The sequence below is a fragment of the Limanda limanda genome, chromosome 1 (assembly GCF_963576545.1).
Source record: "Limanda limanda chromosome 1, fLimLim1.1, whole genome shotgun sequence".
Lineage (NCBI taxonomy): Eukaryota > Metazoa > Chordata > Actinopteri > Pleuronectiformes > Pleuronectidae > Limanda > Limanda limanda.
In genome coordinates this window covers 32252831-32278644 of record NC_083636.1, presented here as the reverse complement: position 1 = coordinate 32278644, position 25814 = coordinate 32252831, and the positions used below count along the sequence as shown (strand labels likewise).

The 25814-nt window shown below is 41.3% G+C and overlaps 1 protein-coding gene across 2 annotated transcripts; it reads right to left on the bottom strand.

Moving 5' to 3' along the window:
* Positions 1–97: 97 nt before the first annotated feature.
* Positions 98–23374, bottom strand: gpsm1b (G protein signaling modulator 1b). Of its 2 annotated transcripts, none has more exons than XM_061070423.1 (14): positions 23076–23374; positions 14363–14584; positions 13346–13481; positions 13049–13191; positions 12453–12576; positions 10935–11050; positions 10627–10782; positions 10425–10533; positions 10213–10327; positions 8463–8533; positions 8170–8340; positions 2840–2978; positions 2095–2300; positions 98–1909 (listed from the first exon to the last, which is right to left on the bottom strand). In XM_061070423.1, the coding sequence occupies exons 1-14, from the start codon at positions 23141–23143 to the stop codon at positions 1709–1711; spliced, it is 1977 nt and encodes a 658-aa protein (XP_060926406.1). In that variant the 5' UTR covers positions 23144–23374; the 3' UTR covers positions 98–1708. The 2 variants fall into 2 exon arrangements, with proteins under 2 accessions (XP_060926406.1, XP_060926413.1); XM_061070430.1 differs by having other exon boundaries at positions 2840–2975.
* Between the last annotated feature and the right edge of the window lie 2440 nt (positions 23375–25814).

Sequence of the window (25814 nt, the reverse complement as noted above, 5' to 3'; positions counted from 1 at the left end):
ACAAGGCAACATATGGGCACTGTGGCCTTGACCTTTGACCAACTTCACAAAAACAGAGACCAACAAAACATCTGAAACATTTTATTAAAAGCATGAAAGGACATATTCACGTCCTCGAAAAGGAACATAAATACAAAATATATTTATATGTACAAATTATGGCAGAGACAAACAAAAGCGTACCGAGTACTTTCTAAAAATGTTAATTCACAAAAACCAGAAAGGAGGACATATTAAATGTATCTCCCAATGTGTCGTTTATCGAAGAGAGGTGAATCAAATGACGCGTTCTGGTTCAGAACTCAGCAACCCTGAAAGGATTGAGGTACAAAAATGAGGTAAGCACTAATTCTGGGTAAAAAGATTTAATTTGTTTTGCTTTGTACATTAAATTTAAAAATGTTATGCAGTTTTTACCTCATTTTGCCTATGCTGCTGCTGCAAAAAAAAAAAAGATTTCTAAGTTACAAGGTATAGGTTTGCGAAACCTTGCAGCTGTAACCAGATGAAAGTTTTCACAGTTGTCGTACCTGGAGCAGAATATTTGCTTTAAAGTGTGGCCCTGCAAATATTCAAGAAAGGAAATGTCCTTCATCCCCAACACTCTGTAGGTCAACAGAAGTAATACAACATTCTGACCACAGGGAGGCACTGTACCAGCATCACAAACTAGAACTCAATAATGTTCATGGCATTAGCACCCACCTTTTGCATCAGCTTTTATTTCTATGTTAGTTAATGATGAAAATAATAATAATGGCAGTAAGTAGTAGTCTGTTATCAGATGTTCCGAACAGTTTGGATATCACTTTTGTTTTAAACGAGTAGAGATACGAACCGGACGTTGAATTATCGCACAACTCTAAATCTTAAAATCTATGAAATAAGTAACTTCTTTCAATCATTTGGCCAGTTACCGTGGTTACTGCATACTGTGTGAAGAGACTGATGCATTTTTTTTTTTTAATTCATGAATTCACATCATGAACAGCGATGTGGATCTTAATCGAGTCCGTCTTGACTTTGTTGGCGGGAGTGAAATGTCGCTTATCGACCCTGTTTGCGTTGACAGGAACAGTTTGTTATAACACTGGGAGGCCAAGTTTAATACTGTTACTGCACAAATAACACTAGTTCTCTGGGAGCAGTGGGAACCGCACAAATGAAATGATAAAAGCAGCATCGATCTGAGGGACTGAATTGACACAATTTGTTAGAAATCCTCATATTTCAGTGCAAATCGACATTTTTTTCCTCACATTTCCCTAAACTCCGCTCAGCTGAATCTCTGTGATTTCCACGACTTGATAAGATACTGCATGTCCGTCATGTGCTTCTAAAAACCACAGCTGACACCAGTGAATACAATCGTGAGTCTGAAAAATGCTGATTAAGGCATTAGATTGAAGACACATTTGCACGTTTCAAACTTAACCTTGTGTTGTGTTCATCCCTTAACCACCTCGCGTCGTTTCTGCCGTCTCTCTGCTTATATTTACACACATTTAGAGCATAACACACGAAGAAACATTTCAAAGGTTACCGCCTATTGCACATGGAATTTTGTCTTGTGGTTAAAAAAACGTGTTAGTTCAGCCTTAGGTGTCGAATGTCAGCTTGTCCTTCTTTGCGTTTTTTCTCCCGCTTTTATTTTTATTATTTTTTAACTTTCTTCGACATTGAGTTGTATAGTGTTATTCACCGAGTCCTAGCTGGGAAACCCGCCAGGCTGCTCTGGATCAGGGGACTCGGGGTCGTCCTGGTCCTCTGAGGGCAGGTGGACTCGCTGCTCGTCCATCCGCTTGGCCTGCACTCTCTGGATCAGACTGAAGAAGTCTTCGTCGGGCACCGTGGGCGCGTGAGGGCCGGCTTCTGGCGCGGAGCATCGCTGGTCATCGATCCTGGAGGACTGTGGGCAGAAGGATCAATACATTTAGGGAGCGGAGTGAAAAATGTGACATAACACTACCGAGCCCTGTTTGACTTCAACTTAAGACCCAATGTTTCCATGACAACCTTCTCCAAAGTCTATATAGCTAATAATTAAGAGTATAAGAGGATCGAGTTCTTCTCATATGCGAGTGGTGTTCTCACCTGGCACTTGATAAGCATGTTGAAGAAGTCGTCGCTGGGCTCTTGATGATCCCCCTCGCCCACCAGGTGTCCCAGGTTGTTGTGGGTAATCCTCAGGCCCGGGAGGTTACCCACATTTACCCGCTGATCGTCGAGGCGGCGGCTCTGGGAGCTGGCGATCAAATCGAACAGCTCCTCAGTCTGGGGGGAAGTGGTGAATGCAGGATCTAAGAGGAGAGGGAGGAGCCCAGTTAGTGTTTTGTCGATTCCAAGTCCGAAAAGTAAAACTAATGTGGTAACGTCTGAAACCTGTATTCTCTTGAATTCAAAAAAAATTACTCCACAGTTCATGGTTTATGTTGGTTTAAAGTCTTCTTCAAACCAGCATGATGTTCATTTAGTAAATTCTGGTCCCATTTTGAGTATAATAGACATTAAAGTGCGATGTGCATTGGGCATGGATTCCATGTGATTGACAGCTAGCACCGTCCAATGGGTAGCGGTCACAGATGTGGGACTGGGACGCCATGTAGTTTCCCTAAACTCTCCGTCAGCCTCCCTCCCCCCCCCCCCTGCTCCTCCCAATATTCTTACTTTTGGTTTCAAAATAATAAAATGGCACCGGCCAAAATTCCAAACTCAAGGCTTCAAAACGGCACATAACAATTGGTGACCTCACAGGGATTTCCACATGGTGCAAATTAGTTCACGTTACTAAAATTCTAAATCAATTCTAAGTGTTAAACTAAATTAAAGCTCCACTGACCTATCATGTCGTTCAGCACAGCATCTTCGCCGTCCTGTCCCTCATCAAGGTGGCAGCGCTGGTCGTCCATGCGGCTGCTCTGGAACTTGCTGAGGAGGTCAAAGAAGCAGTCTTCATCGGAGGGGTCACGGCCCAACTTCTAAGAGGGAAATCAAAAACAAAAAGGTGAGCAGAGCCGTCTTTGCGACCATCTTGAAACCCTGTCATCACCTCCTGTTGGTTAGCAGGTTGCACAAAGAACGCTAAACGAATTACCACGAAACCTGGTGGAAGGATGTGGTTCTGTATCCACATCCAGGATTTTCTTTTACCTTCTTAATCTTTACACTTAAAATCTCCATTGATTTCTCATAGATGGATCATGACTGATATCTGTGAGTGTGAAGAATTTGGTGCAGCAAAGCTAATAAGTGACACTTATGTGTGCTTCACTCTGCAGCAGGCAATAAATCCCAACTGACTTGGTTTTATGAAAGAATGTGGTTCACCTAGTTTTTCCTGGATGACTTAGTTATGTATGTCAAAACTGTGCCTTTATCCAAGAAACATGATCTGCAGGTGAAATAATTAAACTCAATTCCATTATGAGCTGCATAATGAGGATCATGAAGACGGCCAGCTTGTATGGAGGTGATTAAGTCACGAGGGGATGGGGCTTCCTGGTGAGACTACCTTGACCTAGATACCGAAGCTGGGACAATATCACAGAATGTAAAAATAAACAACCCATTTCCATGTAAGTTAAAAAGGGATCACGTGGAGGTTACCTGGAAAATCAGGTGGAAATATCAAGAAATTAAGCTGTAGCTGCTGTTTGAGGTCATGCATGTTGATAAGCAAGAACTTAGTATGTTAGGGTTTTTTGTTTTAACTTCCACACATGGGCAGCGAAGTTGTTAAACTCCAGCTGTTGGTTTCAGATCAGTTGGCAGAGCCTGTGATGTGCGTGTAACTTTAATTAATGATCAGCTGATCAATTATTCAATCACTGTGAAGCAAAGTAATTAAAGTCCACTTTGTGTCAGTGATGCTCTCACCCACTGTTACAGTCCAAATTATTGTGTTGCAGCTTTGCAACTGAAGGGGATAATTCATTTAACAACAAAGATTTGGATTCAAAACACTGAGCTAGAAATGTTTAGTTTTAAATTATGTTCAACCAAGTATTCTGGCAATAAGGTGGTCAGGTCTTGTGATGCCAACGGACAAAACTGCCAACAGAGATCAGATAACAGCAAAAACAATACAATATAAAAATAATTAAATCATTGTCAATAATACAACAGCAGGTTGAATTATAATGTCAACAGCTTCTCTTAGAAATCCCTGAGTTCTGTTCCAAGGATCAGGTTTAGTATCTGGAAAAACTGGAATATCCTCAAATCTGGAGCATGAGCCGTTGACAACAGAAGAAAAGCTGTGGCCAGAACATTTCAAACATTTTCAATAAAATCTACAAAAAAATTGTTCAATCAGTTACAATAATGCAGCATTTGCAAAAATGTAAAGAAAATGTCAAACAAGTCTTACAATCAATTACTAAACAAATAAAAACAGAATCAACTTCTTAGATTCCCTCCAGATTATTTTAAACTAATAGTTACGCCGCAGTAACACGGGATGATTGACAGTCAAATGTTATGAATATAGTTCCATGACGTATCTTCTCGTGCATTTCAATTGATTTAGTCCCTTTTTAGCTCCACATAGTCCACAAAACATCTAACACCTCGGTGATAACAAACAAAACCCACAACACTGTGTTGCAGAGTTGAACAGAAGCAGCAGAGGTCGTGAAAGGCTGATTCTTATTAAAAAGACTTTCAGACGATACTGTCCCTCCTGACCACGCCTCAACAAACTGATCAAATAACAATGATGCTATATTAACTCCTTAAAGTGTTCAAATGTGTTCGACCAAAACAAAGAAGATTTAACGGCGACTAGTTGATAAATTGAAAACCACTTTGCCTGGAGCAAAATGTGTCAGCAGACTCCTGATATCAGGCAGATCAATCTCTGCTTCTCCACGGCTACGCTTTCTATTGGAAAATCCCATCATGGTTCAACATACATTTTGCTTATTAAAACAGAAATACCTCTTGACGCAACACACTGTTACTCCACAGTGTCAAACATCTACAGGAGAAAAGTTAGTAACCTCCGGTGTCCTTTGCACCGTCTTGTTATTCAAGCTGTAAAACATAATTGAATCATCTTACCAGCGGCACTTTGTCTTTGTCCTCTATCTTTCCGTCTCGCTCTCTCTCTCTCATTTCTCTCTGAGCTCTCTTTCCCCCCCTTGCTCTGTCCGCACACACACACACCTCGCTCACACTCCCCCCGTCTCCCCCTACTGTCTCCCACCACTTTACATCACTCTCTCTCTCTCTCTCTCTCTGCTCTCCTGCTGTACTCAACTCCCTCCCTCCAATTTCCTCTCCTTGTCTATCCCTCTATTTCTTCCTTCTTTTTATTAATCTCTACCATCCCCTCACTCCTCCTCTCCCTCCCTCTCTCTCCCTCTCTCTCTCTCTCTCTGCGGCTCTACTGCAGGCCATTTTTGTCCCGTCCCGTTCACTGTGGGAAAACAACTCATTATGGGAAGCAAATGAGAGGGGGTGTGGGGGGGGGGCTGACCCTGTGGGGAGGATGGCGGTTCTGTGATCAAGGTCACATTATCAGGAGAGAGGGAGAGCTGCTGGTGGCGGGCGAAGGGGAGAACTGGGGTGAAAAGACGGCTCCATCGATGAGTTAACTGCACGCCAGCATCGGCCGCCAGCGAGAGACGGTGGCGCCGCATTGAAAAAGCGACGCTGTATTTTTTATTTATTTGGATCAGGTGTGACTTATAAAAGTTGTGTCCTTGTCCCCCCCCCCCCCCCCCCCATGGCCTCCGTGCAGATCAACTCACTTCCCTTTTCTGCATTGTCCAATTAATCAAGTAGGCCACAGGGAGAGAACAAGGGGGAGAGGAACACGTGATGATGAGAGAGCGAAAAGAGGCAGGAAGACAGTGACAGAAGAAATGTTGCTGAGTGTGTGTGTGTATGTGTTTCACAGCTACAGCACTGTGAGGTGATGCCATCATGGATGACAAAGGAAGTCCTAAGAAATCTAGTTGCCTCATCTGTGTATTTCTAGCTTTATTCAAAGATGATTTTAAAGTGATTAGATTATATAATGTAATTTGCAATATTGTCCTTGGCTTAAAATGTCAATTCCTTGAAATAAAAAATCTTCTTGTGATTCAAACACTCTTTGTAGGGCTTCCTTTATTTATCTAAGGCAATCGTTTTCCTGAATTCTAAAACTGTCACCTCTTTTACATCAAGATGAACGGGTAAATGCAGGTTTTATAAAACAACTCTTTTCCCATTGCCAGTGGAGGGCTTTGCCTTTTTTCTCCCCGTGAGCCGTGTTCAACATTAGAAATTATTCTGGAATTGAAAAGCACCCTGCTGTTTTACCAGTGTTGCATCTTGCACAATACAGAGAGGAAAGAAATCGCTGTTGTTTGTTCCTCTCAAGATGTAAAAAACAACATTACAAATCTAGCTTAGACAGATTTTTGTTTATTCTACAAAGTCTAGACTGCGAAGATAAAGAAGAAATTAGCATGTTCATCCAGGTGTCATGTTTCCATCGCTGCTGATTGGAGCCAGAGCCGATTAAAAAACTAATTTGACCAGGGACTAAACGGTGATTGTCTCCATTTCCACAGCAGACAAAAGCCAGACATTAGTGTGTGTTTGTGGGTTTTTAACTAATGGAAAAGAGGCTTTGGGAAAACAAGCTAACTTCACTTTGAAGCTGACAAAACGTGACAATATAAAGTAAATAAAAAATAAAAATGCTAGAATGTGAACTTCACTTAATCATGATAAAACCTAATCCTCATTTGATGGTACCACAAAGTTGGTTTACCATTTATTTAAAAAAATATAATGTGATTACATCTATTTATATTAGGATACAGTAAATCCTAATGTCATCCCAAGGTGGATTTCTCTCTGACTTATAGCTTCAGGGAAGAGCAGCCAAAGTTCACAGACCCACAGCTGCTTTTAGAAAATTGGCCGATTAAAAAAGCGTATACTTCAATTTCCCCTGTGTCCCCCGTGATGAACTATCATCATGCAGCCCAGTAATGTTCTCTCTCTCTTCTAGGACTTCAGCCTTCTGATTACAACAATTAGCTTTGTCACAGAAACAGCCATTAGATGCTGTGGACAGCGCTGAATATCAGGGGTATAACAGCTGTGAAACCACATCTTCATTAAGAATCTAGTTCACAGCGAACGGATCACTGTTGGGCATTTAATAAGATACCTACATAGCCCACATCTTCCACAAGCTCATGGGAAATTAAAGGAAACGGTCCCAATTTAAACTCTAATGTCTCATTTTTTCCTCGAGATTTCTTCAATGCAGAAGCCCTGAAGACGAGTCAGAGAGGGGACGAAGAACAGAGAAAGTAGAAAAGAGAATTCAGCAGTCAGCGTGTCAGATCCCCTCGATAACATCTCCCGTATTTTCTCAGGTGGGCTCTCATGGCTCAAGGATAAATGGCTGGAGTATGTGAGATTTAAAATGAATTATTAGTGTTGCTGGTGTGGGTGCTTCATATTTGAGGCCCGTAATTTAATTAGAGCTTATGGAGTGTTTTTCTGTCATAAGCAAATAACACTGTGCTGTGTACCTGAAATAATACGCAATAGCTCATTAGAAAGGCTGTATATGAAAGGGATGACACGTCTCCACTTCCTCCCACTGTCCACAAATGCTGCCATCTCGGTAGCGAGGTCAGACGGATACATGCACTCAACCAAGAGTCAGTTTCACTCCATTTTTACAGCATTGAATAACTGATTCAAACCAAACTTACCGGAAAAATGAACAGAAGTACAAACATCACATCTCTGTGATAAAGACTACCTAAAACGACATAAACCATTTTTGAAAAAAAAAAAAAATGTCAACGCGTACTTTGACTTTGGTCCATGTCCCATAGGCTAACATGGAGGAGGCAGGGTTTATGACCTATACCAGCCACAAGGAGGCGAGCTAGACACTTTGGTTTGTAATCCATCTGTATGTAGAGTCTATGCTAATAAGCCTGAAATCCCAAATTAGATGTTTAAAGGGATTTGAAAATATATTCCTTGATGTATGAGGAGATTGATCTCACACTCTTATCTGTACGATTAAAATGAAGCTACGGTGAGAAGTGGGTTGGCTTAGCTTAAAGCTTGGAAAGGTGGGGGGGGTGTATCAGAGCAACCTGAGAATCATATGCATCGCAGTAAAAAACAATAGCAGCCACTCACTGGCACTTGAGGCGGGACTTGCACAGTGATGTCGTCAGAGTCTAGCGGAGAGTCCAGCCACGGCCTTTCGTCCGACGACTGACTGTCGGGGTAGCCTTTCCTTTTGCCGGGCTGTGACAGCTGACTCTTGGATCTCCTGGGGATACTCTCCAAGTCTTGGTTCTCACCGTTCTGCAGTAAAAAGGACACATTGTTTTCCGTGAGGGGTCGATGGCGGTTTGGTGGTGCGGTGCGGGGATCACACGATACACACACAGCTCGCTCCGGACTGGAATGTGAGGGAGAGGAATCACCTTGTCTGACGAGTACTTCCACAGCTCTACACTTTCCATGCTGTTTCTCTTGGTGAATTTGGGTCTTGCTCCTATTGAAAAAAAAATAGATAAATAATTAAACGTTTAAATATCCCACAGCTTTAGAATCTGTCAGAGATTATTCTAAATGTGTTCCACCTGCTGATTCAAGCATGCAAGGGGCTCTTTGTTTGTCCTCTTTTTCAGCGGTCTAAAATGTCAGTAGTGGTCCTGTGACGTACGCGCAGACTGTGAGGTTTAGGGAGACAAGCGAGCAAACAATCTGAATAAGAGTCGGTTTGCCAGCCTTGCACCTGGGAGGGAAATGTGAGCCATGGGTGTGAGTTTCTGCCTGGAGAAGGGTTCATGAAAGCAAACATCACACAAAAGCCAGGCTGACTGCAGAGATAAAGACTGTTCAGCTCCTCCACGCTTTCGTTATGCAGGTTCTCTCAATTATGTGAGTGAGTGGATCGTTTGAGGTAGATTTATAACAATCTGCTTTATTTGAGGATAAATAGTTGAAAATAGACTGTGTCTCTATGTTGCTTTGAAAATGTGAAAACCCCTTGTTGTTTTTGGACTGAGTCCACTAAATGTGACACAAAGCTCACATTTAGTAGAGACAAAACACAACATGTGTTAGGTCAGTCTCACTTTAAGTCAGCTTCATATGACCTTTAGTTATGAACACGAACAGTGTTCTCAGTAATCAAGACAACACACCAAATACAGAGTTCAATAGATCAGAATCTAAAATGACTATTTATCATTAATAGCTTTTTTCATTATTAATTTTAAGTTTATTTAGAACCCAATTATTAAACCCCTGGGTTTAACTTGAAATTAAGGCCCTTGGCCATTGTTTTGAGACACACACCCACAGTTTGTTATGATTAAGGAAACTGAGTAACTCTCTTTCATGGCGGTTAAGAAATCAAGTCACATGAAACACTGACGCAGAAGACAACAGTGACTGAGTGTTTGTGTAATTCCACCTTCAGAGTAAGAGCGGCATGTGATTCTTTTGTTTCCTTGTTTGACTGAACATTTTTCAAAGTGCAAACACCTACAGCTGAATAAATCACAAGGAGAAACACAACCACAAAGGTCATCACAGAATTCAATCCAAAGTCAATTGTTGGAACCTTTAATGCTGAATGTGACCAGAATCAAGTTTACATTATGACCATACAAGGGTCTAAACATCATTTGTACTGTACCATGATTAAAGGGCAAATTCTAATTTTATTTAATTCAATTCTACAATAGTTATAATTAATACAATTTAAGAACAAGGACCTTAACTCTGATATATGTAAATTAACTAAACGTCTGCACATATAAATTATTTGAACAACTTAAATTAGTGGGAACAGTATTGCAATGTTTCAATGCCAAATAAATACGTGGTATTAAGTCATTCCATTTATAACATCCACTAGATGTACATGACAAATATTTGTTAAGTATCTCTTAAATCAAACTCTGTTATTTATTATAGTCATATGTATACACTCCTGTTTAAAGGACAAGTTCCACATTTTGAGAGATATGCTTATTTTGGTTTGGCAGAGAGTTCAATGAGGATATCAATACCACTCTAATGTCTATCCTTAAAATACGAAGCTACAGCCAGCTAGCTTAGCATTACGACTGGGAATAGTTAAAGCTTGGCTCTGTCAAAAGGTGATCTGCCAGTACTTCACTTATAAAATACAAATGAGGTAGAAAGACCTTGAAGTGTTACCTTGCATCTCAAACTCGGAGCTGGAGGGTGAGAGGTCGCTCTCGTTGACGCCCAGAACCTCCATCAGCTGCTCCACGTTCATCCTGGCTGTCAGTTCCCCATTCCTGTCTCCAATCTGAGGGAGAAATACAAAGACGGGGACGAGGATTAAACCAACTAGCTCAAATACAAGAATACTTAACTTTTAACTTCTAACGAATACTGTGTCGCACCTCCTTCGAGATGTCCAGGTGCTTTCGTGCATAGTGAAGAGCTTGTTTGTGGTTCGCTAAAGACACGTATGCATTTCCCAAACTCCAGCAGGCACGGCCTTCACCGACCCTATTAAACCACAAACACACATATACACATTCAAAAAACTATTTGTCCGCTTATGTGTGTTAGTGTATTAGATGTAGTTTACACTAACTCTACCTGTCAGTCAGCTCCTGGGCAATATACAGGTGTTTCAGGTGGTAGTCTATGGCCTTCTCATACTCCTGCAGAAGAGTGTAGGTGTTTCCCAAGCTGTAGCAGGCCTGAGCCTCCATCACCTGGTCCCTCAGCTGCCTGGACAGCTGCAAAGTTTTCCTAAAGAAAAAGAAAAAATTATGGTAAAGAGTGAAATGAAGGGAAGTCTTCAGAATCAATTATATTTCATGTTCAATTTATACGTCAGTCACTTATACTTTTTTGCATTTCATCCAACCTCCACTAGATGTCACACTGCCCTCTTTCCTCACCTGTAGTACTCTGTGGCTGTGTTGAACTGGCCCAGGAAGATCAGGGCATTGCCCAGGTTACTGTACGCCCGCCGCTCTGCTGCCTTGTCCCCAAATTCTTTGGCAATGGATAATCGCTGTGAATGACACAGCAGCGAGGGTCAAGTCAAACCACAATAGCACAATATATCCATTCTGTTTCTTAATTCTGTAAAAACAAAAAAACAGGTAAGTCAAATCAATTCACGTCATTTGACTTTTCTTAAGACTAATTTTTAGACTCAATGTACAAGCACAGGCTGTTATGCAAGTTCATGCTGTGAGCTCTGCGGAGCACATCATTTCATCACCAGAGGTGCTGCTGCAGCAGTGGTGCATCAAATCAGCCCCTCTGCTAGGGAAGCAGCATGCTGTCCTCTGTCGCACACTGATAGATCTGTGATGGGCCAACGAGAGCTCCTTCTCCCATGAGCAAACAAGTGGTTTACAAAGCAGAGTGACAGGAAACACATGCGGGGAAGCCTGAAGCCATTCTTACCAATGATTCACCAGAAACCAATTTCCTCTTTTTTGTCCCTTTCTACCAGGGGCTATCAATCTCTGCACACAGTGTGATGGTACAGCACGAGAGGGATCAGGATCCACTTACAAACTCAGGGGGGTGAAAATCATGGTAGGGGTAGCAGCGCCTGCTATCTTGTATTAGCACTGCACTAGGATATGACACATGTTTTGATGAAACACTATGTTGTATTCACACTCTATCCCTTTCCTTGCATTCGCTGCATAGCTGGCAGCGAGCTCAAGGACAGTTATTCTCTCGTGTAGTTTGCATAAAAATGGATTCAGTGAAATTAAAGTAATCAACCCTTTCTATACAAGAGGTCAGTTCCTCCTTCTCTCTGGAAACTGAATATTTTGCATGTAGAATCTTATCCAGCTTCGTAAACATGGAGCAAATAAAATTTAGTCTGCTGCTTCACTGAAACCTTTTCAGTTTAATAATACTTTAGCTTCATCACAAGTGGGCTGTGTGAAGTGGAGAGCAGTCAACTTTATAAAAGGGGTTATTTTATCATTATTGTGAAATACTGATGCTGCACATCTTCATCATCAAATAAACACTTAGGACTTGGTCTGTCATAAAGGATGAAGCTCAACTTTTGATTACAAACACAATCCTCCATCTTTGATCACAAAACTGATTTGACAAAGTCATAACCTCCTGTTACTGAGTGGTAGTTATCTGTGTTATTATCTGCAGCAGATTGTGTATAAAATGGACTTGATCAGAGGGGAATTGCTTTCAGTGCATTGTATTCATCAAAATATTAATGAAAGATAATTGAATCTTAAACTTAATATCACATCTACAAAGTCACTGAAAAGCTGCAGGATGAACAACCTTATAAAAGTTAGGGTGCTGTTCTTCTGACACAGGGTCTCTGTTCTGGCACAGTAACAAGGCCGATATATATCACATGGAGATGCTGCAGTGACACGAACACGATGCTGGTGAACATTGTGTGGGTTTCTCACCTGCCGATGGAACTTGATTGCTTCTACAAAGTTCCCCAGCAGGTAGTGGGTGTTTCCCAGGTTCCCGTAGGCCCTCCCCTGGGCAGCTCGGTCTCCAAGTTCTTTCACCAGACACAAGTTCATCCTGCAGAGGAATGTACACTCCACTTAAGTAGCTGAATGTAAATCATAAGGACATTTAGGATCTTAAATATATGTAGTCAATATACTTGTTCTATAGATAATCATGCTGTCATTGGAAAGCGATATAAATGCCAAATTCATGTTTTGCATTTGAAAATGCAAGATGTTAGAGAATAGAGGGGCTCATTTTAGGTTGTGAAATTGTGAAAATGCTGCAGCCAAAGCTTGGACCAAAATAGGAGTAAAAACATGAGCAAATCTGCAGATAAATTAAGAGAAAAACTAAAATCCAGATGTGCTTGACAGTCACAGATGTATAGAATAACATCTGAATAACCACTAAAGGAGAGTTAAAGTAGTAACCCTTGCCTATTTAAGTGATAATTCACAAAATGCAGTGAAACTCAATTTTCGATGCTGCGACTGCCATGTTCTGTTTTCTGCATATTCTCCACACTGTCAACTAGACTTACTCATAAAATCCAGTGGCCCTTTGCAGTGTGTCTCTGACTTCAGCAGGCAGGTCCCCCGGTTCCTGGGTGCAGCCCCATAACTGCTGTTTTCCCTTTGCATGAAACACATTTCCTATGTTGTACAGAGCTCGGGCTTCTCCAACCTGCAGCCAGAAAATATAGAGATAAGGAAAAGAAAGATTTAAAGTTAGTCGAGTCGGAGCAGATAAACATACAAAAGTTCTCAATGTATTGGTGCGTCCGAAGAGCTTTTAAGGACCTGCTATTGAAACAAAATTTTAAAAAACTGCATGTTACCTTGTCCCCCTGCTCTTGAGAAATATCCAAATGTCTCTGACAGCAAACAACAGCCTCATCGTAGCGCCCCAACACTTTCAAAGTGTTCCCGAGGTTCCCACTGGCTTTGCCTTCTCCAATCCTGTCTCCTATTGTTCTGAGAAAGCAAACGAAGACCCACTGGGTGTTAGGTAACAAAGACCACAGTAATTTAGTTAAACAGTAGCCATTAAAGAGAGATGCTGTGTAGCATTATTTTTAATTGGTGGCTCACTTCCGAGGACCAGGTCCCAGTGGCCCTGGTGAGACCATAACTTAACAAGATAAATCTCCCCCGGGTCTTTAATCACTTCCCTGCTGAAACACCAGCTGCACTCACTGCAGGGGAGCAGATTACTCATATGAGCTTAATACCCAGCTGCTCCTTGTTGACTCTTACTATATGAAAGTCCCCTCACTTTTCTTGGAATATTCATCAACTGAATCAAAACAAAATTAAATCAGCTGATGATCCTTTCTGTATTTGAGACATTATATCAAATCTGTTGGAGACAGTGACCTGGTTCTTCCACGACTGACAAAGGCTATAGAAGAGTCATAAATACATAATTCAGACAAAGGCAAACCTCTCTTTCTTTTTATCTCTTATTATTTATCATTGATTATTGTATCAGAACACAACTAAGAATTTGTGTTAATTTAATTGCTGCAGCTCTGGTCAACTTGACAAAAAAAGCACCTTCATATTAATGCCATTTCATCTGATATATATTTTGTGTGATTCATTTTGTTTGGTTTGCTGGAATAAATAAAAACATCTTATTACTTTTCTTTCAAGCCTGGGACTTAAAACAGATAAATATTATAGAGGGTGAACAAATAATAGAAACTCAATTACACATGATTTTCTGTTTTTTTTATGAATATATCTCATCTGATGTATCAGTATTGGAAGTTTTGGTCTTTAATAATAGCAGTGTTGACAGCGGCCCCCACAATTCAACATCAGTCAGGCTCATTAAAGAGTGCACAACTTACATGGCCAAGGTCAGGTCATGTCTGTGGTACTCCAGGGCTTTGCCATACTCCTTGAGGTAGAAGTAAGCATTGCCCAGCTGGCTGTAGATGGCACTGAGGGTCTTCAGGTCTTCTGTGCCGACCTGAACGGCTGCCTCGAAGAACGCTGTACCGCCTTTAAAGTCTCCGGCCTTGCACAGCCGCTCTCCTTCCAAGGCCAACTCCAAGCAAGAGGCCTCCATCCTAAATGTTGCAAAAACAAACAGGTAACAATGGTTAACACACGAGCATGGTCAGTAATGTGATATGGCCACTTAGTACTGAGGCAGTGCAACTTCTTCTCAAGCCAAGGCACAAATTGGCAGTATCACCATGACAACAAGGTCTAGCCATATCCGTGGACTGTTGCCTTAGCAACTGAGTTTAAGCTCTAAGATGAGCACCTTGAAAAACGTGAAGCACTTTTCATCCATTACTGCTCATATGAGCCTGATCTTTTACATGACGCATTTATAAAGACAGTTTTTTTCTTTCCGCATAAAGCAGATGATGCCTTTCAACATTTTCCGAGAGAAAGGGACTAAAAGTAAATGTCATATTTTATACTATGTATGGTAAATGCCTTCTATGACTTGGATAAAAGAGGAAACCAACATGGTAAAAGAGATGTCAAATTTGTGTCTATTGACAAGTTCCTATAAAATAAGTGGGGTATTGTGTAGCATGTACAAAATATGAATGAATCTAAATATTGCTGCATCTAGTCGGATTGGATCTGTCTCAAAGTGAGTGCAGTCACAACCAGTGCAATAAGGGGTTTCATCTGTGAGTTGTATCCAAACGTGTACTGCACATCCCTGATTAATTGCATAATCCAGGATAAACTAAAGACCAGCCAATCTGGTTGCAGCTCCAAATTCCAGATAAGGTACTAGTATGTATAGCTAAGCAAGGATTATCCTCGGTCTGATCAGTTTTTACAAAAGTCACCATTAAAAAGGAATAGCAAGGAGATGCTCACCACAACAATGTGTGTATTCTATAGTCATGTAAAAATGAAATGTACTTCTGGCTTACAGCTTACCAAAAACTGGACTGTCACTAATGCCAAAACGATTAATTGTAACTGATAATAGTAATTTTCCAGAGTAGTTACCATTGGTCACTAGGTTTGCAAAACCAAGAGACAAGATGAACGCAGTTCTGGGCAGTACCTGGGCTTTTGCTTGGTTCGTACTCTGTTCACATACACCTGAAGCTCCAAGTGTAAAGGCTTTAGCATGGCCTGAGGTCGGGGTCCCCGGTGGACGAGTCGACATGTCGCACTCTCTGCTTCGGTCAGAGGGCAAGGCGCAAATGCCATGAGGGTTAACAGGCAGGAGCTACGTCGAAAACTCTAAACAGAGATTGCAGTCCGTTCAAGTAGTACACTTACCACTTAAAATACAATGAGACTATGAGTGATATGATATATATAGACGGGATTTCCAGCTACAAAAACAGGTCCATATGAAGTCAGTATTGTCCACTGAATAACTCAAGTAGAATCCACAATGTCAGCAACATTGTAGCAAACCTGGACAAATTCCAGCTGAAAGCTCTACACGCAGTCCGAGAACAGCCAAGAATCACATCTGCTTTTCAAGTCCAGTCCTCAAGAACGTTCCAGAAAACCAAATGTTGGACCCTCTGCTCTCCAAGCAGAGACAGTCAGAAGGGGATTGTACAAAATTCCACAGAAGACCAGATCCAGTTACAAATGTTTTTGAAGCAAAAACATGTTGGTCAAGAGTCTACGAAGGGCATGTTTCACATATCCAAGTCGGCTTCATGCAAAAGGTTCAGATGTTCAGTTCTTATACCCCAAAAGAAGTGTTCTCTCATTTGACCCTTGTCAACCTCCCCTGTACTGTGACAGCAGCATGCACGGTCTCGTCTTGCTCCACTTTAAGAGAGGGAAGGTATACTATAGGGATCATGCTGGGTAAGACCGGGGGGGGACCAGTGACGACAAAGTGAGTGCAATTCATCTAAGCTTGACCAGTGCCCCAATGAGAGACAGAGAGGAAGGATGAGAGACAGAAAGAGCGGATCGCTAATCCAGTGACCGGCAACTCGTTGCTGGAGACCACACAGCCCAGTGAACGTCCCAGACTAATCCAACTCTCTGCTGACACCGGCAGAAACTTCAGTAGGTCACCGACCAGGGCTAATAAGACTGTGAGTGAAGGGGATGAGAGGATATGAAGGAAAACACTAGACTTGTGCTGATGTTTATCAATTGTTTTGACTAAAATCTCAAGTTAACATATAACATTCTCAGCTGAACAACTGAATATGGAAACAAAACTTACACAAGTTAAAAAAAAACTGTTCTTTTCACTACAATATAATGAAAATGATCAACCACATGGCTCAGTACCCTCAGACACACCCGTAGGTAAGTATGTGGAAACAGGCAACCTTTGTCTGTACACGTTTGTTTCACCCATGTTTGTGCACGTCTTTAACAGACGGTCCATATCTGTTAATGGTCCATTAACAGATATGGACCAAAGAGAAGAAATGGAGAAGTACCACAAGAAAAACGTGGGGGGCAGTGTCGCTGATACTTCGAGCGAGACAACCATAAGACACAAGGAAGAAATACACCATCCACAAGTATTTCATTTCCTCACAGACCAACGCCATGTACAACCTGCCCGCTTAAGCCTCATTCCTAAGAGGTAGATAATCACAACCTTCTCCACCATCACCATGTTTGTTTTGTTAGAAACTCTCGACTCTGTTCTTCCCTCTAGTGGATGCATTGCTTAACAACCATGACAACGTACAGGACGCATGGAAATATATGGGCAGTGACGGTTACGTTGTTTTAAAAACAAATGTGTCTTGTTAACGGCAGCATAAATTAGCCTTTAGAGCAGGACAGGCCTTTTTTCGATGTCAGACATTCAACTTGTAATGAACAGGAAGATCCCATGTGCTAAATATAACATCAACAAGAACTGCTTTTGTCCTATTCAAGTGTCCCAGTGAGCCGTGTCATTACCGGGACCCAGGAACTAAAGCGTCTGAATGGAATTCAGCCATCATTAATTTTATGATTCATGGCAGTGCTTTGGTTTCTGGTCTTCTCGAAACAAAAGGTAATGCAGTGGGGCCTAAGAAACCACAGACTGACACCATAGGATGTATCCATGCATACCCTCATTGAGCTCGAAACATAGTTTGACCCTGTATAACTCACCATGGGAGTATCCAACACGGAGTTCTTCCTTCTCTTCCTATGTATATGAAATACTACAATGTGGTACAGATTGTGATAGAGTACATCTCTTCAGCTGAAAAACTCCCAATGGATTAAAACTAACCATATAGATGTTTTTGGCTGTCCTGGCAAAGTCTGAACTAACCACATTTATACCTGACATATGATGGTACCTCATGTAAAATCATAAATGATGATAATTATAAATACTACCAACAATTCAGACATTTTAAAAAGGAAACATACCTGAATGACAAAAGGTCTGATGCGAGACAAAGCTGCCGTCATATCACTCTACGCCAACCCCCTCTCACTCGTCACTGGTACAATAAAAATCCGCCTTATAACTACTGCCACTACAAAAACAGCTCAGTTTTAACCAGTGGCTCTTTGAGGGCAATAAACATCTAAAATAAAAAGGTCAGTTTCCAAAAGGTGAAATGAAACGTCCAAACTGCCTTCATCATAACGAATGATGCGATGTGATGAGTGCTGTTGTGGGGAAAAACACATCCAGGCCCTCGGGCAAAGGCACTCCAAACATCTTTTGGCAATAACATCACTCTGTAGAGGCGGACAGAGGTGGTTACCAGGGTAGAAAACAGTCAATAAAATTGTGCAAGGTCGTGTCCTCTGTATTAAATAAATGGATTTAACAGCAGCAGTCTGGGTTTTTATGGTGGGAGACTCTACAGCTCTGAGAACCCTCAGCCAGAATGAAACGGGGGGGAATACAGGATTGAGGTAGACTATAAAAGCAGATGAAATATTTTACTCACAACAGGCCGAAAAAGTTCAGTCAACTGTAGACGCAGAGGCTTTGAAAAGATATCAATGCAGTGTCTTCAGGGAAAGTTGAGGCAAGTAGCTACGGGGCTGTTGTTACCAGACCAAGGGCAGCAGATGTCCAGGTGCAGACGGTAATGTTAACTACCACCAAGTTGTAAAACCTAGAGTTTTTCATGGCTTGTGGAAAATGGGTGTAGCCTTAAAAAAGCATGGCCACTTGGTTAAAGAACTTCAGCTGTGCAGTTGTAAAGTCAGAGGCAAATATATCATCCCTTATCTAGGTCAAATCTGTAAATGAAAAGTACAGCATGATGGCTACCCTGACGGTTAAACGACAGACGGAACGAGGAAAAAAGACTGAGACAGACGCCTTCACGGACTTGTCACAAAAAAATAGGACAAGAAATAAAAGAGCAACAAGGGATTTGTCTTTGAGAGATGGTTTTCACAAAGTGCCTTTCATTCTTGTCATCTTTGTGGTGGGCAGAAGAATGGATCTGTGCAGTGTGGTCTGCCTTTTCTCTCCTCTGATTACCACTCTAATTGGTCTGTTTGAGAGACACTCATCCCATAATAGCCTGCTTGTGGTCTCAGAGATTCAGTCTCCCAGTGCTGTTGCCATGGCAGCAGAGAGCACATGTAATGTATTGGTCAGGTTTCAGGGAGGAAGTTACGGAGGTGAAACTGAGGTTTGTGTGTGAGCCAAACTACGCAGTGTCTCAGGTTTGCCCTTTCACTGGAAAAAAAGAACAAGGTGAACGATATTTCACAATGCACCTACCTGTTGTACAACCCTTTTCTTTGGCCTTGTGAATTCATATCCATTCAGTTTCGCCTTCTTATCATGATATTGCAACGACGTTGAATCATATTCAAACAATCAGCATTTGTACCAACAGTCTAAAACAACCTTTGTTTAGGTCTAGATTCATTCATACGTGATCAAAACTGTGCCTCAACGAGCAAAACATGCCCATGACCAGAACTGCACAAAAAACGAATAGAGTAAGTCTCTAGTTGTATGTTTCAAGCTGTACTTCATAGTTGAGCCTCTGCAAAAATGCATTTACTGCAACTGTGTGTCATTCCAACCCATCACCAATGGACCACATAGATTGTCTCCGTCTTAGAGATAGGGTGAGTAGCTTGGACATCCGGGGGAATCTCAAAGTCAAACCGCTTCTCCTTCCCAGCAAAAGGGGATAGTTGAGACACGCCCAACTGGGAGAAGACCCAGGAGGTCGACCCAGAAATCTCTGGAGGGATTACATATCCCGTCTGGCCTGGGAACACCTCGAGATTACCCAGCAAGAGCAGGAAAGCATTGCTGGGGAGAGGGATGTCTGGAAGACCCTACTTGACTGGGTACCTCTGCGACTTGAGCTTGAATACGTGGGAGACAGTTTCACGCTCTCCATCAAACCACAGTGTTTCCACATGTCACAATGAAAGTGCGTCAGCATAGTTTTTTGGAAGCAGTCCTTTTGTATTCACCTCAGAAAGTACAAGTTCAGGTCAACTCCAGATTACTGTCAAATATGGTTAAATATGGAGTAGGACCATCCATAAAGGCAACTAAAATATATGGTGCAATAATGCTCATATATGAAAACACAACATGAATTTGAATTCTATATAAGATAAGTTCAGTTAAGTTTTTGTTAATGGAGCTTTTATTGGATCCATAGATCCTCGTTGCAAACTCTGTTCCCATGAGTCCTGGCTTAGCTAAGAAACTCTGCGCTCTAATCCAGCCATAATTACAGAGTGCCACGGCTGGTTGTCACGGAAACCAAAGAGAAACTCTCGAGGAATGTTTTTTTCCTCTTGCAGTGCACGTCTCTTCCAGCTAGAGCAGAGCTTTCTCCGGCTTCCTTCTTTTGTCTGATTCTGCTGTAAAACTGCTTTTTCATTCTGTTTCCCTGAACTCACAAAACTTGCTGTCAGTGTGTGATATTTACTGAGCAGTATCATCAACTGTGGACCTAGAATAAGCTGATATTAATTTTAATAAAGTGAAGATGTCAAATTTTTTATATTTGGCAGCAGGATTTTAAAGATTCCCTGCAATAAATTATGTCAAAATTAAACTGAAATTTGCAATATTCTTCATCATTATCATAAGCATTACAAAAATTTAGTAATGCTTATCTCTGAAGAGCATGACAATGATTCGTATCCTTTCAGAATAAGGTTACATTTAAAGACACCTTAGGCACATGATGTGTAAATAAGGACATGAAACTGTTTTGCTTTTAGTCTATAAGAGGATGAGAGGGTATAATCTTATACAGTTATGGGCACTGATCATCAACCACTGTAAGAATAAGCAATGTGATACCACTCCGGATAAGTAATGACATCTCAGCAACAACTCAAAGACCGAACTTTCCGGAGGTCTTGAAGATATTATAAACTAACTTTGATGAAAACTTGACCAACTTCAAATATATATATCTCTATATATTTTAAATTCAACTTAACTTAACTTTTGTGATCACTCAGAACGCTGTTTCTTTAAAATATCATACTGTACTAAGGACAAATATGGATAAGCTGGATAAGAGCTTTAAAAGGATATGGAACCATTTCAATGTGACATACAAGGACAAATTTCCCCAAAAAGATCAAACTTAGTTAGCCCGTATTCTCCTTATGATCCCAGACACATGAATGTTTCAGTTCAATGGGTTAATCATGAGAACAAATCATCATACCGAATTTCAAAACAAAAGTATTTTAGATAGATCAATATTTCCGTTAGCCACACTGAGCCTGACAAACACATAGGTTGTGTCCTCCCAACATGACCACAGGAGCTGTTTGGTGACCAAGACCCCACACGTAATACGTATATCCACAACCCGCATGGTGGAAAAGGTCCTGTATTGACTTCATCTGTTTGTAAAATAGAGGTAGAGCAATCACACAGGGCAGATCCGACCATATGACCGTAAGCAGCACTGTGACGCACTCTTTGTATTTATCTTTGTGTTCAAGTGTGTGTGTGTGTGTTTGTGTGAGAGAGTGTTTGTGTGCGAGTGTCCAGGACGTGACAACCTTGCAGGGCTTATGAATGTCACTGTGCAGATCAACAGTTAGAAACCCGCCCCAGCAGCTCATTATGGTTCCACTCAATAAAGACAGTGACAGTCTGTAAAGTCGAAATGTTTGTCAGTTAAATATGTGAGTACAGTACATTACAATAAAGTACATTACAGTTTTAACACGATTGCCTTAATGTTTTTGCATATTCCATCTGTGAAATGACTCATTCAACAACACTTGATCGAAAACTTAAAAGTGGATGCCCCTGATAAGCTCAGTGTTATAAGAGATATGTAATTTTCACAATGTCAAAATATAAAGCAGTGACGCGTCAAGTTTTACCATCGGCCAGGTAACACATGACATGATTGGTAGGGTGACCCATGACCAAACGACGGGGAAAACCAGTTAGAGCTTAATTGAGATTAATCGATCAACCGATTAGTCGCTCAACAGAAAATCAAAAAGGAACATTTTTAATCTTGTAAATTTTGGCTTTTCAAAAGTGAGACTTTGACACTTTGCTTTGCCATTTATTGGATATTACTATGATTAGATTATCTGTGGTTGAATAATGTGATTATTCTGAGCTTTATTGTTATTCCTGAAGTTATGGGGAAACTTTTATTTGTTTGTAAATGATCAAAAATGAAAATAATAATAGTTGCAGACCTGGTAATAACAAGTTAACGTAATGCCCATAAGTCCTCAGGGGACTTCCATCGACAGACAGTGTGAAGCTCAGGTTAAAACTGTTTTACAACATGCAAATATAAAGACAGTGAGACAAGATGAGACAGACAATGTGCAAATGAGAGGGAACGTGCTCATCACATATTCACCAAGTATGAAAAACATGTGTTGAACTGCTACTGACCACAAGCTAAACTAATATGCCTCACTCAGGTTTTCAATAGAACTATGTAACTGCACGAAAATGTGTTTAAACCCCTCAGTGCAATGTCAGAATCACGTGTGCAAAACCTTTACAATGTATATATACTGTTTACATTGTACATACTACTTTCCATTGTGTTTTTATTGTATTTAATCAATTTTAATGAGTGTATTTTGTCACTGTGCACTTTTGCTGCTGGTAAATTTACCAATAGTGGGACTAATAAGAAGATTATCTTATCTTAACTTATCTTTTCATCTATTACCTTATCTTTCATACTTGGAGCATCCTGTGTTCAAGGCTCTGTTTAATCAAATCTGAGCCATGTGCAATGTCAAAGGTTGTCCAACCTGTGCATGCACATGCAAACACACACACGCACACACAGTGTATCTTCCCCCTACGTGCACATCCTATGAGGCTCCTCTCAGTCTGGCACATTCCAGCCGCAGCAGCTCTCTGACCCGGGCCAGGAATGAGGCTTGGATCCGGGCTCTGGCTGCAGCTGTGACCGGCTCCTGGGCTTTAATCATAATATTGAAAAAAATAAAAATCACAGGGAGCTTGCTGCTCAACCCCCCCCTGCCTGACTCCTCCTTCCGAGGAGAACAGGCGCAGGCTGGTCTAACCCTCCTCTTTTCCTCCCATTCAGCCGCTCCCTGTTGTTGTGTCTCCCCCTGTCACCGACCCCCCTGTCCCATGTCCCCCTCCGGTCCTCCGCTTCCTACCTGGAGTGCAGTCTCTTGCTGGCCAGGTCCTGGTCCTGGTCCACACCGTTAGCAGTCGACTGAGCCATGGCCCCGCTGCTCGGCTGCCTTCCTCCCGCTGCTCGGCTGCCTTCCTCCCGCTGCGGAGCCTCCTCTTCACGCTGACTTCCTCCACAGGCAGCTCCCCCTTTCCTCCTTCTCCTCCGCTGCGTGTCTCCTTCTGTCTCTTCCTTCTTCCTCCTCACCTTTCTCTTCCTTCCTTCCTCACCTTTCTCTTCCTTCCTTCCTTCCCTCTCTCTTCCCCTCCCTCACTCAGCAGCAGCGATGGCAGCCGCTCAGGAAGTGAGGTGTCAGAATGGAGACACCATAAAAGCACGAGGCCCCGCCCCCTCGACGTGACGCCACAGGCAGAGGGCGTTGCTTAGGAGTGTGTGTTTACACTTTCATCAACTCACTTCATGTACACACACACTGTGTCATGCTGCTGCAGGTCTGATCCTGTGTGAGTCTGAAACATACTATAAGATAATATAAGATAAGATAAGACAGGATAAGATAAGTCAAAGTCAACTTTATTGTTAATTCATGCTATATGTACAGGTCAGGACATAGACATGATTAAAGCTTGCTCTGATCCCCAGTGTAAATACATTAGTAGACAGAACATATAAGTACGCAACATATTAAGTACTCAAAACATAGTACAAAGTACGACATAGTATGCAGCCCTAAGGCACATGATGGATAGGATGAAGAAGTGTCGTGCAAATCAGAATAGTGCAAAAGTGCCTAGTCATAATATACACTCATTAAAATGCACCAAATATAATAGAAACACAAGTAGCATGCAGAATAAATACAGTGTAAAGTTTGTGCACACGTGATACTGACATTGCACGGATGGTTTAAAGAGAAGAGGAGTCATGCACACATTTCCTGTACTTGCAGAAAAACTTGAACCTCTTGTTTCGGTCCTGTGGCCCTTCATCAGGTAAACAAATTCATCAGGTAAACAAACTTTGTTTTTCTCCTCCACACCTTTCCACTTTATTTTTTAAGGTGTGCGTTGGCCTTTACAGTGTTTTCTTACGGATGGTTTAAATACATTTCAGTGCAGTAACATAGTTGTTATTGAGACGAATAAGGTGCATGTGGTCGGTGGCATTCTGACACATGTTTTTCATACTTGGTGAATATGTGATGAGCACGTTCCCTCTCATTTGCACATTGTCTGTCTCATCTTGTCTCATTGTCTGTATATTTGCATGTTGTAAAACAGTTTCAACCGGAACTTCACACTGTCTGTCGATGGAAGTCCCATCTGAGGACAATCCTCTAAACCTCAAAACCTCTATCATGTTCATAGATAGATTTGTAATATTTCCGTTATTGGTAAAATAAAATAAATCTGTCATCTAACAAACTTTGTCAGCGACCATGTCAGACTCCATTTAAAGGAGCTGATTGAGAAAATTGTTATTTAGAGCTTTAAAAACAAGAATTCGATGTGTTGCCTGAATGGTTCATCCCAGTGAGAATCAGCCCACCAGCCACTTAGCTCTCAATGTGTTGTTTGTCTGCTCTGTCAGAGTTCATCTCACCCTCAGGTTACGTTTCCCTCCCGCCCCCCGAGAGGCAGCGAGCTGACACTCACCCACATCTACCTGAGGGTTGGTTACCAAACAAGCAAAAGAGAAACAAGGCTCCTCACAAGGTCCTTCCTTTGTGTTAGACTGGAGGGAAAAGTGCATCTTTACTCTACTGCTGCCACTGAGACCTGAACAAGGATACGCTCTAAGAAAAGAGATGGAGGAAAATTCTCTTACAAATCACTGAATTCACCAGGTTTAAAATGCGTGAGTTACATTAAATCAAGCAAATTTCAAATCAACTTTGTTTAAATGCTACAGACATACTCCACATGTGCTGACATGGCTTGTTGCACAGTTACCATCTGATTTGTCGTCAACACTGTCAACGGCCACATTCGGACCAAACTGCAAACCACAGCAGCTTTCCACTCACCTGTCAGTCCTGAACTCTGACTTCATGCACCAGCTTCTCACAGACCTGCACCATGTCACTCAGATTTGTGTCACGCCACTTCCCAGGTCTATGACAGGCTTCTGTGGGTGCGAAGCCTCGACTATGTTTGAGTAAAATGTTTGACACACATCTGAATATTTTAAGCATGCCAGTATATGTGCTGGGTTCACAACTGAATAAGATACTGTTAGTAATGTGACAAATATATTACATATAGAGTAAATTATGTACAGTGTGTGTGTTGGGGAGGGGACAGTATGTGACTCTGTTTAGATTCTTCTCGTGTCACACTGGTTATGCTTGTGCTGTCACTGCAAGAAGAACTGGAGAAAATGGAGTGCCCTTTCTGTTAGTGTTTGTTATTCCATTCTGTATATAGTTTGGCATATAGAGCATATAAAATGGTATATGTCATGCAGAGCATATAAAGTAAGGTATATGTTACTTAGACCGTATATAGTACATTTAATTTAGAACATATATTCAGTTTGATATATGTCATTTAGCATTTATGGCAGAAATATGACATGCTTTATAATAAAAACATTTAAATAGTGAAATGATATTGTTTGGACTTTACTCATGTTTTCTCAAATAAATAGTTTTATTTGTAAAGTTACCCTATACAAATAAACCTTGTCATTAACAGTATAAACTTTAATTATCAGCATGTCATTAAAAGTATTTTTCTAAATATTTGAAAAGAGTTTTATC

Coding starts and splice junctions, on each gene's coding strand:
- gpsm1b (XM_061070423.1), bottom strand. CDS start 23,143: ATGGCTCAGTCGACTGCTAACGGTGTGGACCAGGACCAGGACCTGGCC. Junction 13,192..13,345: donor CTCAAGAGCAGGGGGACAAG/GTAACATGCAGT, acceptor TTCTGGCTGCAG/GTTGGAGAAGCCCGAGCTCT. Junction 8,341..8,462: donor GGAAGTACTCGTCAGACAAG/GTGATTCCTCTC, acceptor TTTTTACTGCAG/AACGGTGAGAACCAAGACTT.